Source organism: Cystoisospora suis (assembly GCF_002600585.1).
Source record: "Cystoisospora suis strain Wien I chromosome Unknown contig_795, whole genome shotgun sequence".
Lineage (NCBI taxonomy): Eukaryota > Apicomplexa > Conoidasida > Eucoccidiorida > Sarcocystidae > Cystoisospora > Cystoisospora suis.
Genome location: NW_027153596.1, coordinates 15,636 through 29,826, shown reverse-complemented (window position 1 = coordinate 29,826; position 14,191 = coordinate 15,636). Strand labels below are relative to the sequence as shown.

At 41.8% G+C, this 14,191-nt stretch overlaps 1 protein-coding gene across 1 annotated transcript; it reads right to left on the bottom strand.

Moving 5' to 3' along the window:
• Positions 1-416: 416 nt before the first annotated feature.
• CSUI_001926 (uncharacterized protein) lies at positions 417-14,179 on the bottom strand (the record flags this gene model as incomplete). The annotated part of the gene is made up of 9 exons (XM_068062129.1): positions 10,984-14,179; positions 7,843-10,400; positions 6,848-6,945; positions 5,938-6,015; positions 4,843-4,909; positions 3,677-3,738; positions 2,340-2,839; positions 1,393-1,459; positions 417-481 (listed from the first exon to the last, which is right to left on the bottom strand). Coding segments are annotated over exons 1-9 (6,558 nt in total), but the record flags the coding sequence as incomplete, so codon positions are not given.
• Between the last annotated feature and the right edge of the window lie 12 nt (positions 14,180-14,191).

Here is a 14,191-nt window from a genome sequence, read left to right as displayed (position 1 = left end):
TCTTCTTTTTCTTTTTCTTCTTTGTATTTCTAGAGACATTAAGAGAGAGAGAGAAAGTCTTATCATACGCCGGGCCTCCTTCCTACGCAAGCATTCACACACCTATACATATATACATACATACTCATACGCCAATACACATATCTCTCTATCCACATATACATATGTATATGCATATATATGCTGTACATATATATATCTACATATCTATGTATAGATATAGAGAGAGAGGAGTGGATATATAAGAGATGTAGGTATGACGATGATGGGGAGGAGGAGGAGTGGTAGTAGTGGGCCAAATCGAGAAAGAAGAAGAAAAGAGAGAGAGAAAACTTGAAGGAAAGTTATGGAAAGTTGGAAAAGGAAGGAGAGAAAGAGAATGATTGATGTGTTGAAGTGTAACGTGTCTTACAGATGGATATTTCATTGAGAATGCGATACCCAAGTGTATGCGCAACTGCCGCTACTTGAAAATGAAGACCTGCCAACGCACACACGCACAGCGACTTTCTCACTCTTTCTTTCTCACTCTTTCTTTCTTTGTTTTGTATGGTTTCTCTTTGTTTCTTGGAGTTCCTTTGAAAAGAAGAAATTTTGAATTTTCTCTCTTCTCGGCGGCTAGGGGTGTGAGTGAGGGGACTGCCATTCTCGTCTTATAGCCTTCGTCATCGCTCCTACTTTTCGAGGCATCTCTTCTTCTTCTTTTTCTTTCTTTGCGTCCCTCCTCTCTATGTGTTTGAGTTGCTTACTCTCTAGCCTCTCTATCCTATCAATCTCTCATAAAGTCTAGACGAACCTCCATACACTCACGAAACAGATCCAGATAGAAATGTACTGATACACATATATATATATATATATTGTCTGTCTCTCTAGATACGTACATGTATGTATATGCATATATATATATATATATCTGTGTGGACATGTATACATGATGGAGATGTGTATGGAGGTATATAGGTGGTAGATAGATATGTATGTGTAAGGTGTCTACAGGCACTCTCCACTTTCAAGAGAGAAGAGAGCGATAGAAGAAAAGAAGAAAGAAAAAGATTCTCAAACCAAAGAAAAGAACGAGAGAGAAAGAAAGAAAGAAAAGGAGTCGAAAGAAGAAAGACGTCTAGAAAGATGAGACAGATATACAGACAGACGTCTCCTCTCTACCTTACAGAAGGCACCCTCTGGAGATGCGAGTTAAAGAACGAAGAGACAAGAGAAAAAGAAGAAACGAAGGATGAAGAAGATAAATTGAAACAATTATATCACACGAGAGGAGACAGTAGAAGAAACACTTTCTTTCTTTCTTCATCTCTGGATTCACTTCTTCTTTTGATCTCTTTATCTGTGAATGTATTTCCCCGCCTGTAAGAGGAGTTGAGAATGAAATACCTGAGGGGACTATGTTCCAGTGCGGGATACTCGATTTGTATTCGTCACTATTGCGCAGCTGATCCACCTGGCGTGTCGGGTGTACATACACCGGAGAGAAAGCGATGAAAAGACAGAGAGAGAAAGAAAGAAAGAAAGAACAGCAATGAGGCAAAACAACGGCATAAAGCAGGAAAGAAAAAGATGAAAAAGGAGAAAAGAAACAAAGAAAGGGACATCATCCTTAATGGACAAGGAGAAGAGACGCATGCATCGATGCCTATTTATCTTGAATCTATCTATCTGTGTATAGATACTTGCCTCTTACGTGTCTGTTCATGTCTGTCTCTACGTGTGCTAGTGATAGGCGACTTGAAGAGAGAAGAGAAAGAAGATAAGGAAGAGGAGACCGATAGAATAGACAAGGAAAGGACGAAGACGAGGGTGAAAGAGAAAGGATGGATGGACCGACGACGACGCAGCCAAGGAACAGAACACGCGGAAAACGCCCTCCATTCTCATTCTTATTTCTTATCGTCTACAGACAGACAGAGAAAGAAAGAAAGAAAGAAGAAATTTTCCTTTCTCCTATTGCGCTCTCTCTTTCGCCTCTGCCAAAAGAATCCCCCATCTACTCCACACATGCACCTACATATATATATATATATATATATACATGCACATATATGTATATGTGGTATATACTGATCCAAGAGAAATAGAAATCTCTCGATACACATACGTGTGCATAGAGAAGAAAGAGATGTCTTGAGATTTATACATATCTCTCTCTCTCTCTCTATTCGCCATATCATTCTCTGAGAGAGACCTTGTTTCCTCTCTTTTCTTCTTCTTCTTCCCGAGAAAGATCATGAAACCTTCATCTTTCTTTCTTTCTCACTCTTTCTTTTTCACTTTTTCTTTTTCACTCTTTCTTTGTTGCTGTCTTTATTTCTTTGAAGTCTTACGAGGAAGCGAATCTGTGGTCTCCATTTGTGTGGGGGTTTGAAGAGCAGTTCCGGAGGTGGAGCCACAGCCCAGGGAAGAAGAGAGAGCGAAGAAGAAGAAGACAGGTGAAGAGAATGAGAGAGCTGAAGAGGAAGAAGATCCGTCTGTGGATCTTCTTTCCTTCTTCTTCCTGTTGCTTGATGTGTCCTCCCAAGAGAGAGAAGAGAAGTCCGCACTTTTCTTTCATAGTCAGAGAGATCCGGCTGGCAAAGAGAGGTAAGATCGATACCGGTTAACCGATGACGCTTAGCCGTCTCAGCTGCACGCAGATGGTCTTGGATGGTTAAAGGCTTGACGGGAAAGAGAGCGCGGGCGCAGATGATCAACATGCCGTAGCCATTCCGATGGATAGGCGAAGACAGGAGCTTGGAGAGAATTGCATAAAAGAACTGAGAAGGCCCTGTGGACGTCTCATACACTGCGTCCATACAAACCACTGAAAACAAGAGTGTCACGACACCTGAAAAGAAAGAAAGAAAAAGAGGGAGGGAGGAAGAGAGAAAGGAGACAAGAGGGAGAAAGAGAAGAAAGAATATGATGAGAAAGAAGAAGGAGAGGAGAAGAAGAAGAAGAAAGCAAAAGAAAGAGAGATATGAGAGATCATGAGAGGAGATGCCAAAGAAAGAAAGGACAGATTAAAGATAGAATAAAGATAAGATAGGCAGACAGGTAGATGTGGAGTGTTACATATACACATATACACGTATATATATATATATATGTATATATATGTATATATGTATATATATACATATATGTTTATATTCATCTATAGTATATGCACATACATCTATTGATTTGTCTGCTGGCTAACTGAAGCTTCACTACCTCTTGTTGGAAGGGCAGAGAAAACTGACTTCTTCTTCTCTCTCTTTCTTTCTCTCTTTCTCTCTTTCTATCTTTCTCTCTTTCTATCTTTCTATGAATAGGTAGATATCTTTCCATCTGGCAGATGCCGAAGACATGTCTTTCTTCTTCTAACTTATCTTCTTGATAAGAGAGATCTATGGATGAGAATAGAGAGACCTATCTATCTCTTACCACTCGCAAGTATCCAACTTGATAGAAGAGAGGAAAGGAAAAGAAAGAAAGAAGGAAAGAAACGAGCAGTCTGCATGGACCTCCATCAGTTCACGCTTGGCTATGGTGCATGCATCCACCATAAAATAGCATACACGCATACATACATAGACATACATAGACATATACATATTTGAATATATATACGTACATACACGTAGAATGCATATTCATACATCTTCTTCTTCTCCTTCTTGGTCGGTAGGTCGTTGCGTACCTTGAGGAGAGAGAGAGCTAAGAAAATAAGAATTCGTCAGCCAGTCCGTATGCGCCATCGCTCTTCACAAAAAGAAGAAAGAAAGAAAGGAAAAGAGCGTATGAAAAAGAGAGCAGTGCTTTTTCGTCTGTGTGGGTATGTGTCCCTATTTTGTTCTATCTCTTCGTAGAGTGTATCTACACCCGCGAGAGAGAGGGAGAGAGAGAGACATGCACACTTTCTATCTTCTTCTTTTTCTTCCTCTTTACCATGCAACAGCTCGCTCCGCGCGAATCTCGAGACAGAAAGCATCACAAGTAAATCCATAAAAGCTCGACACGAAAACGAAAGGCAAAAGAAGAAGAAAAAGAAGGAGAAGAACTAAATGCCTGTATGTTTCATGAAGATGAAAGTAGATGTGCGTGTGCACATATCTCTCTTCCTTAGTTGTACACCTCGAAACCTACATATACATAAATATACACATACATATATATAGATATAGATATATATATAGATATACGTATATACATAGCGATACATATATGTATGTATAAAATAGAGACACACATACATCCATGAGGACAGAGGCATGGATATCTAGGTTAAAAGAACTCTCATTCTTGTGCATTTGCATGTGGATATGTATAGACATATGTGGATATATGTAGATACATGTATACACATCTCCGCACATATATGTGAAGCTAGGGTGGTCTTCTAGGTGAGAGTAAAGAACGCAGAAGGCTATCTGGCGACTCGACAGAGAGAGAAGAAAAAGAAGAAGAGAGAAAGAGAAAGAGAAAGGTGTACATACACTCACTGTATACATGGGTGTGATGAAGATACAGTCTAGTATGGATAGAAAGACCGTTCGTAAGAAATAGAAGAATAGACAGATGTCTTATACATGGGTATGGAGAGAAGACTGATAGAAAGCCTTCTATTTCTTCTTCCTCCGTACATACACTTTCAAGAAGATTACACAAGGTAAGAAGTATGTGACAAGAAAGAGAAGAAAGAGAATAAAAGAGACAAGAAAGAGAGAAAGATAGAGAGACGAGACAGAAAAAGAAGTAGAAGAAGAAAAAGACTGAGAAGATGGTTTTTGTCATAAGGACTAGAGTTCAATTGCAGAGCACCTCCTGTACATGTCTAGGCTTTCTTTCTTTCTTTTGGAATCTTACCGAATGACAGATTCTTCTCGTATGCCTAACGTCGCTAGCGATAGAATCGAACTCGCCACGGCAACAGCTACATAGACACAGCAAATAGACACACACAGTAGCTAGCTAGCTAGCTATACCCCATACAGCCGACACATGCACGCATGCATGCACATAGAGATATGTATAAATATATGTCTACGAAGAGACAGAGAGACAGAGAAAGGATTAAAGAAGGAAAGTAAAAGAAAACACAAACGACGCTTTCTTAAAGAAAAAACTCCATAAGAATCGAACCATCTATCTACTTCTATCTCTCTCTCTCGCGCGCTCTTTCTTTCATCTTCTCTCTCTTTTTCTCTTCTCCCTTAGAGATAGCAGAAGAATGCACATTCAAATAGATAGGCTGCTGCTCCCCTCGACCCTTTCTATCTTCTTCTTTTTCTTCATTCGAACAACATAGTTACACCCCTCGCTTATGTTGTTCTTTCTTATCTCTATGTTTCTCCGATCTTATCAGGAGATTCTTTTCGTCGATACAAACCATCTACGTTTTATCAGCTGAAGAGACGTAAAACGGGGTGGGGGTTGATCTATCTATTCGGCTTATATACGGAGAACGGATCTCGACAGCCAAGCACCGTCTGTAATTTCTGATGAATAATAAGAGAGGGAAGCAGGAAGGAAAAGAAAGCCAAAATGGTCTTTTTAGGTTGCACATGCATTGCAGATGAGATAGATCTACTGCGTGGGGTGTACATACACTTGGTCATTCTTGTAGTGGCCAAATAGTAGGTGTGCCGAAGACGAGTAGCACGAGGACGAGATTCTTTCTTGCTGACTAGAAAAGAAAGAAAGAGCTAAAAAGAGTGAGAAAGAAAGGACGTTGGTGCAAATCGTATATATACAGAGAGAGAAAGAGAGGGAAGAAGAAAGAAAGAAAGAAAGGAAGAAAGAGAGATGAAGAATATGTGTGTGTATGTATATGGCATGCAGTAGAATATGGAGAGATCTACCTAGTTATCTAGAGAATTAGTCATCTATCTCTCTATCTCTCTTTCTCTTTGATATATAGTAGTAATGCAAGTCTTTCTTTGCATGCATGCATGCTCTTACTTGTAGCTCCTTGGTGTCGTCTGTGCATGAATTCCCTCATAAGGCTTCGAGAAAGCTGCTCGTCATCATACCGAAAATCTTACACCCCACAAAGAAAGAGGAAAAAGAAAGAAAGAAAGAGATCAATCCTCAGGATGATGACGATACGAAATCTATCAAAAAGTCTCTCTGGAAAGACTCGCACATCTCTTCTTCCTTCTTCTTCTTCTTCCTTCTTCTTCTTCTTCAGTCTTATGCATGCACACTCATCCAACATCTATACATATACCTACACATATAGATAGATAGATATACATATGTCCCTGTATATATGTCTGTCTCTCTCTGCATGTATATATGTATATAATTCTGGAGATCTCCAAGCGTCTGTTTTATGTGGAGAGAAAGGAGTATGCTGCGGGGGATGTCTACATGAGAGAATGAAGAAGAACTATCTCGTAGAGAGAGGTCCAAGAGAGGAGGAGAAGAAGGTGTGCCTATGAAAGTCCCTTAGTTAACACTTGGATAGCCTCGACATAATCGCCTATCAGGTACACATGAGACAGCTAGATAGAGTCATAAAGAGGTCCAAGAAAAGAACGCCTTCTCTCTATATCACGCATGCAAACGGATTCTTATGTATACCTCCTCTGCTTACCTATAGATGCAAATGGTCGTGTGTCTTTCCTCTGTATAGAGATAGACAAAGGAGCCTGGAGAGATCCACTCCCTACGACCAAGGCATCCACATACTTAGAGAGAGAGAAAGAGAGGGAAAAATGTCGTTCTCTTCTCTGCATGCACATAGATATATATATATATGTACATATATATATGTGATGATCTATGTACAACTATCTGTATCTATCTAGATAAGTGTATAGATGAAACAATGAAGAGAAGGAGAAGAGTGGCCCTTGCCTGGGCTTACAGGAGAAAGCATTTAGAGCCATGCTAATGTGGTGGACTTCAAACTCGGGGAGGAGCTTAAGAATACGAGGCTTCAGCTGAAAGAAAAAGCGGCCGTGTCTAGTGCAAGACACGAGTAAAAAGGAGAAGAAGAAAGCAAGACGATGAAAGCAAAGAAAGCTACTAAATAGAGGAGAGGGAAGAAAAAGATACGAGAAAGACAGGAGAACACTTGAACACCTCAGAGATAGGGAAGCTACCAAAACAGAATTGATCAACTGCATGCGATCGGTATGTAAAGGATGATGACACATAAATAGACATACATAGATACATACATGCATTCATACATACATATATACATACATAGATACATACATACATAGACATACATACATCCATATATACATACATACAGAGACATACATGCATACATACATACATACATGCATACATACATACACATACATACATAAATACATACATACACATACATGCATAAATACATACATACATAGGCATACATACATACACAGATATCTTTACACTGTCTCTTCATCTCTTTTTACTTCTGTCCTCTTAAGTCATCAAGCCTTCCACCTGTCTTCTCATACCTCTTCCATCTATCTTTAGTCTATGTACCTTTAATCTATCTATCTATCTGTCTATTTTAAATCTTTCTATGTATCTACCTTTAGTCTATTTCCAATCTGGTACATCTTCAGTCTGTGTATTTCCGATCGACTTCTATCTATGTTGGAATCCGTCTATGTATCTTCTCTCTACATATCTTCGCTTTTTAATCTATCAATGTCTATCATTGCATGCATCTCTATGTGTGTCTCTCTATTTATTCTCGTACACAACTTAACTCAATCCTTCTATCTTCTTCATTTTTCATATTACACGCTCTCTCACTCTTCTTCTCACTCCATCTACTCCATCACTGGCAACATATCTCTCTACATCATCCCTCTCTTCTTCTTCTTCTTCTCTTTCTTGCTCTTCTTTTCCTACCCTTTGAGTTTGACTTTGCTGTATGCATTCATGAAGTTCGTGAGACCCTGCGGGCCTATGTGATCTTGTCTGGAGAGAAGCTCCTGAATGGCGCGAGAGAAGAGAAGAAAGATCGGATTCTCCACTAAGCCTGAGCCAGAATCGACTCCTACGTTGATCATGGCTGCACAAACTCTTCTCACGTTTGACCAGTCGACGACGTCATTCTCAAATTGATGCGTCGTAGCTACCACTAAACTCTTCCCTTCATAAGACGAAAATGAAGATGAGGAAGAGTCTTCTACCTCTTCTTCATCTTCTTCTCTTTCTCTTTTGCTCTCTCTGTCTTTAGAGACCATACGAGGAGGTGTTTTGAGTTCTTTCTTCTTCGAGAATGAAGAAGACGAAGAAGAGGAGGAATTCTGAAGAGTCTTTTCAAGTGTCTCACTAAGATAGAGAGGGAGAAGAAGGTGCCTACCCCTCGATGGAGGTCGTGTGATACTACTATTCTTCTTCTTCATTGTGAAGTGCTCTCCAATCCCATCTCTTCTTCTTCTTCCTTCTTCTTCTTCTTTCTCTTGTTCTCTCCCTTCTTCTCTCTCTCCTTCGTCAATAGAAGACTCCGGGGATAAGCACTTCGAAGAAGAAGAGCAGAGCGCCGAGCTATCATATGAGGAAGAAAGAATAGGCACGATGGTTGCTCTATGATGCAAATGATGAGAAGGAGAAGAAGATGAGAGAGGGCTTTTACTTTTCTCCCTAGCTCCTGCATCTTCTCCTTTTTTGACTTTCCAGGGAGGAAGAATGTCTGCTACGTCGCTGGAGATATCTCGATCATCTAGAGGCACTAGCTGAGCCCCGACAACGCGCGCAAAAGAATTGAGAAGATTTATCAAATGGCGAAGCTCTTCATTCTTCAAAGGATCGAAAGGCCTCTCTAACCCTTCCTTTTCTTCTTCTTCTCTTCTTCTTTCGTTGCTCTCCCCTTGTTCTTCTTCTTTCTCTCTTCTCGCATATCTGACGCCCCCTTGAGTATCTGATAGAAACGAAGCCGTTCGACTATCAGAGAAAGTCCCAGCAGATAAAGACGAAGAATAAGCAGGAGAAGAAGGAGAAGAGGAGGAGGAAGAAGAAGAAGATGAAGACGAAGAAGAAGGAAAGCGAAGACGTTTCCAGGCACCTCCTCTTGCACATGGATCATAATAAGCTTCGTAACCTACATGAGTAGAAGAAGCAAAAGAAGAAGAAGAAGGGAGGCCTCTTATGAGTCTGGCTTCTCCTGACTCTTCTTGTTGATCTTGTGGAGTTGGTAATGTCCCTCTTGCAGTAGAAAGGTCATAACTTATTTCGGCGCTCTTGATCAAGTCGAGGCAGTTCAATGGTAAGAAACGGCCTCTACGAAAGATCACTGTATTCCTGTAAGGTGTCTTTGATGGATGTGTCTTTATTAAAGCATTGCATGACACCTGTCGATTGTCGAGTATCGACGTTGCATGAGACGCATGCATGCTATCATCTCTCTCTCTGCCTGGAGAAGCGAGAAGAAGAGAAGATGAAGAAGCGTCTTCAGGGGTCTTTCCTTCTCCATCTTTCATGCTCCTCTTGTCTACTTCTGCTACGTCGTAGGATTCTTCTCTTTCTTCTCTCACACCATCTCGAGTTCCTTGCAAGGAAGAATCGATAGGGGAGTGATCTAGAGAAGATAGGGAGGCACGACTTGTAGAGCTTAGATGAGAAGAAGAAGAAGAGAGGGATGTCTCTGTAGCCTTCTTTGCTTCTTGTTCTCCTTCTTCATGAGTCCCCTCAAGATTTAGGAGCGTCTCTTGCACATCGATCCATGTTCCTGAAGAATCGAGAATCTCTTGCTGTCTCCAGGCTGTCTGAGGCAGCGCTGTCGACGCTCGGCTAGCTATACGATACCACAAAGAACGCAAAGCAGTTGGATCGATGTCTAAGACCCACTGCGGTAAAGTCGTAGTCTTCTTGTCCTTCTTCTTCATTATCATCTCCTCTTTCATCTCTTCTTCTTTCTCTTGACATAAACCTCTTTTCATCGTTGTACGGAGATTCTGCTTGCTGCTCTTCAATCCAAGAGATACAGACATCTCTAACGTGGGCTGTGTTGAAGGGACAGCCGTCGATGAACTCTGAGAGACAGAAGAAAAAGAAGAAGTATGTAGATCATCTTTGCACATGAGACCTTCTTGTTTCATTCGAAGACGTACCGGCGGTAGCTTTCCTTCACTGAACTTCTCTGCTCTTTCTTCTCTCCTTTTTCTCCTTTCAGAAGACCTTTCTTCTTCTTCTCTTTCTTCTTCTTCTTTGTCTTTATGAGTGTGGATGTGTTCCTCAAGAGAGAAAGGAAGGCCAGATGGCTGTATAGTTTGCTTCAGAGCCGTGGCTCGATGCTGCTCGACCTTTCGGATGAGATTTGCATGCGCACAGTGGAGACGAGACAGAGCGTTGGAGACAAGCGTGAGCTGACAGAACGAAAAGGAATTCAAAAGATCAGACGTCCGACGAGACAAAGAAAGCAAAAATTGAACTGAAGGAGTGCGAAAACTGCAAAGAGATGTCGCCTACAGACACACAAAGAAAGAAAGAAAGAAAGAAAGAAAGACAGCGTGTACAGGCAAAGATAGGAGATGAAAAGAAGCAGAAGAAGAAGAAAGAAGAAGTCGTGCATGTATGGATCAGGTAGGTCAAGAGCAACTCTTTCCCACGAGATCTCCATTAAAAGTGCGATAGAAAAGAATGAACTGCCTCAAGCCCTTACACGAAACAATAGACATAGACAGACAGAGAGACAGAGAGAAAGAGAGAGAGGGATGTATGAGAGGGAGAAAGAGGCGGCACCAGAGAGCTGCATATACACTCGGAAAAAAGAGGAAGAGATGCTAGTCAACAGGCAGCACACGACATACATAGAGAAATGCTTACACAAAGATATACAGATAGATAAAGAATAGATATATGGATGAAGATAGATAGATAGATAGACAAAAGATCGATAGATAGGTGGATAGAATAAAGAGAAATGAAGAGGTAGGGGATAGGTAGATGAAAGGTAGACAAGAGATAGACACATAGATAAAGATAGGTAGGTAGATGGAAGATAGATTAGAGGTCGTCGAGCGAGACGCCTTTGCCGCCTCCCCTTACAAGGACAGTGAGCTGTACAGGAGAGGCTTCGTGCATGTAAAGTGTGGAGAGCTCCTCGACAAGAAAGATGAGGGTCTTTGTATTTGGGTTGGTATCATAGCCTAACGACGGACAGGATCTAGCTAGCTCTCCCACACTCCCCGCTAGAAACGTTAGGGCAGTCATGTGCAAAGCTTCTTTACGGTATCTCCGCAACAGAATTGCCTTTCTTTCATTCATTCCTTTCTCTGATAAAGAAGAGGAAGAAGAAGAGGAGATAGGGTCTGTTTCTCTCTGCTTCTTGAGTTCTGCAGTATGGCCTTGAAAAGAATTTTCTCTCTGTGCTTGAGCTGTCTTTAGTTCCTTGCTTTTCTCCAAAGAAGAAGAAGAAAAGAAGAAGAACGAAGAAGTAGATGACGTCTGTTGACCCCCCTCTTCTTCTTCTTCTTTTCTCGTCGAACTTGCTTGCCAGACCACATAGGGAGCTAAGGCACGAGCCTGTCGAGCGTCTTCTTGTTCTTCTTCTCTCAATCCTTCTTCCCGACCACCTTCGGTGAGACTATCCTTTTCATGAAGAAAAGAAGATACTCGTGAAGATGGAAAGGAAGCACCCCCAGGCCGAGATGGAAAGGAAGCACCCCCAGGCCGAGAAGAAGAAGAAGATGAATGGAGAAGATCATGATGTTCCTGAGCGAGGAGGAGAAGACGTCTAGGAAGAGAATGAAAGATATGAAGAAGAAGAAGTTGAGTATGAAACTCCAAGACAACGAGGTGTCTCAACAGCATGATCAGTTGGGTCGATGTACACTGCTCGAGAAGTGTATTCTTTATACCATTTCGAGAATCCAAAGAAGAAATAGGAGGCGAACTCTCGCCTTGTCGGTGAAGAAGAAAAGCTTGTGTCAAAGCATATAAAGCTCTCTTATTAGGCTCTATGCAACTCGACAAAACAGCGAAGAAAGATGCTTCCTTCTCCAGCCCATCTTCTCCCTGACTCGCTTGAGAACTCTCTCTCTTGGACTTTCGCCTTTCTCTGTCTCTTGGACTTTCTTCACAAGGTCTCTCTTCTCCTCCTGCGAGCGAGGATGTCTTGTGTGTTGAGAAGGAATGAAAAGAAGAAGAAGAAGAGGGAGGAGGAGGAGATGAAAGAGGCGTTGATAAGGTGGCTTTGTTCTTCTCTCTCTGTCGAAGAATCTTGGACAAATCTTTCATCTTCGTATATAAGCCGAGGAGACCTAGGATTTCTTTCGCTGTGAAACGGTTGGCAAACTGACAGACAAGATCATTCGCTTCGATCCATTCACACCTCCACGCCCCTGCCTCTCCTGCGAGACATTCCTCGGGATGATGATAGGGATTGATAAGGATCTCTTCATTCCTATTGGAAGAAGAAGAAGAAAAAAAAGAAGAAACACGTGCAGGGGCTTCTTCGACAAGGTGACGTATTCTTTCATAAACTTGTAGACGTGGAGGGGGAGGAAGAGAAGAAGAAGAAGGACGTCTAGGAGGTGAACGGTTTGGTGGATGTGCTACTCTATGAACCATCTCAGGTGTATGTACACCTGATTGATGATGGCTCTCTGCCGAGGAATCTTTCACAGAAGCCGAATGTTCTTTCGAGATGCCCATCGGCGACTTTTCATCTTGTTTTGATCTTGACAGACCTTGAGAGTTGTTGCTTCTTCCTTCGTCATGAGAGTACAGAGCTTCTCCATCAAACTTTTCTTCTTCTTTCTCTCCTTCTCTTCTACTCTCATGTTCTCCCTTCACATCTCTCTCGCAAGACCTCTGCCCCCCTGTATATACACCATCCCTACACCTCACAGGATTCTTTTGTTCTGTTTCTTTCCTTTCTTCATCTTCTCCTTTCTCCCTGTCTATCAGATGCTTTCTTCTTTCTTCTTCTTCTCTCTTGTTGGTCTCTGTCTTTCTCATGTGAACTTCGGCTTCAAGATCATCGGGTGAGTCCGTAGACAGCCACATTTCTTTGATCTCTTGAAGAGAGTTCTGTTCATCTAAAGCTAACTCGAGCTGCTCTCTCTCTCCTAGGGCCTTTAAGCACACCCCTCTCTTCTTTTCCCGTCTATCCCGCGTCTTAGGAGAGCGAGAGAAAAAGGAATCTTCACGGCGGAGACTTCGATGATGCCCTCCAGTCTGTCCTTTCTCTCCTTCTTGTGGATGGGCCTGACGCTGAAAGAACATAGAGGAACATCCAGCTGTAGAAAGATGACGAAGAGAAGAAGAAGAAGAAGAGAAAGAGAGAAGAGAAGGAGGAGGAGCAGCAATAGGGAAAGAAGAAAAAGAAGAAGAAGAAGAAGGCAAAGAGGGAGACATGTAGGAAGATGATGAGGAAAGAGTAGAGGCAAGTTGAGCTGAGAGAGAAGAAGAGGGAGTTAGGCGTTTTGAGATAATTCTTCTTCTAGCTCGCTTGGGGTGTAGCCAAGGAAAAGGATTTGAAAGGGTAGACGAGCTTTGAGAGGGAAGGCCTGACTGAGATAAAAAGAAAGGAGAAGATTCAGAAAGAAGAGAAGCAGAAGAGATGTCTTCTCTGGAAGAAGAGGTTTGACAAAGAGAGAGTGATAGGTTTGATGTGGAACTACCGAGGTGACGCTGAGAGACTTTTCTATTCTGAGAAGGAATAAGCCTACTACGAGACGAAGAAGAAAGATGAGCTGTACAAAGAGAAGCAGTATGCTTAGGCAACAGCAATGAAGAAGAAGACAGGAGAGATTCAAGAGATGAAACAGAAGATGAGGGGAAAGAGGATGGGCTAAAAGAAGAAGAAGAAGGATTGACCAAGAGAGAGAAAGACGAGGGGAAAGAGAGAGACGCTTGGCGATCAACATCTTTGTTTTTTCTCCCTTCTCTTTCATTAGGAAAAGACAGAAAGTTCGATTCTCGGCATTCTTCTCTTAATCCCGGAGAACAGAAGGGATTTCTTGATAGGGAAGCAAAAGAAGAAAAGCGACTACTACTACTACCTCTTCTTCTTCTTCTCGAGTGGTCTTCTTCTCTCGAGACAAGAGGAGAAGCTCGAGGAAGCAGAGGAAGGCCTCGGCCTTTAGAACGGAGAGGAGAGAGCATCTTCGATGGAATGATTGAAGAAGAAGATAAGAAAGGAAGTCTTTGTGGATAAAGAGAAAACTTAGAGAGAACAGAGAATGCTGAAGAGAGATGAAGAGATGATATGGCTTAGAGGAGAAGGAAGAGAGAGCGTAGAGAAAGAGTG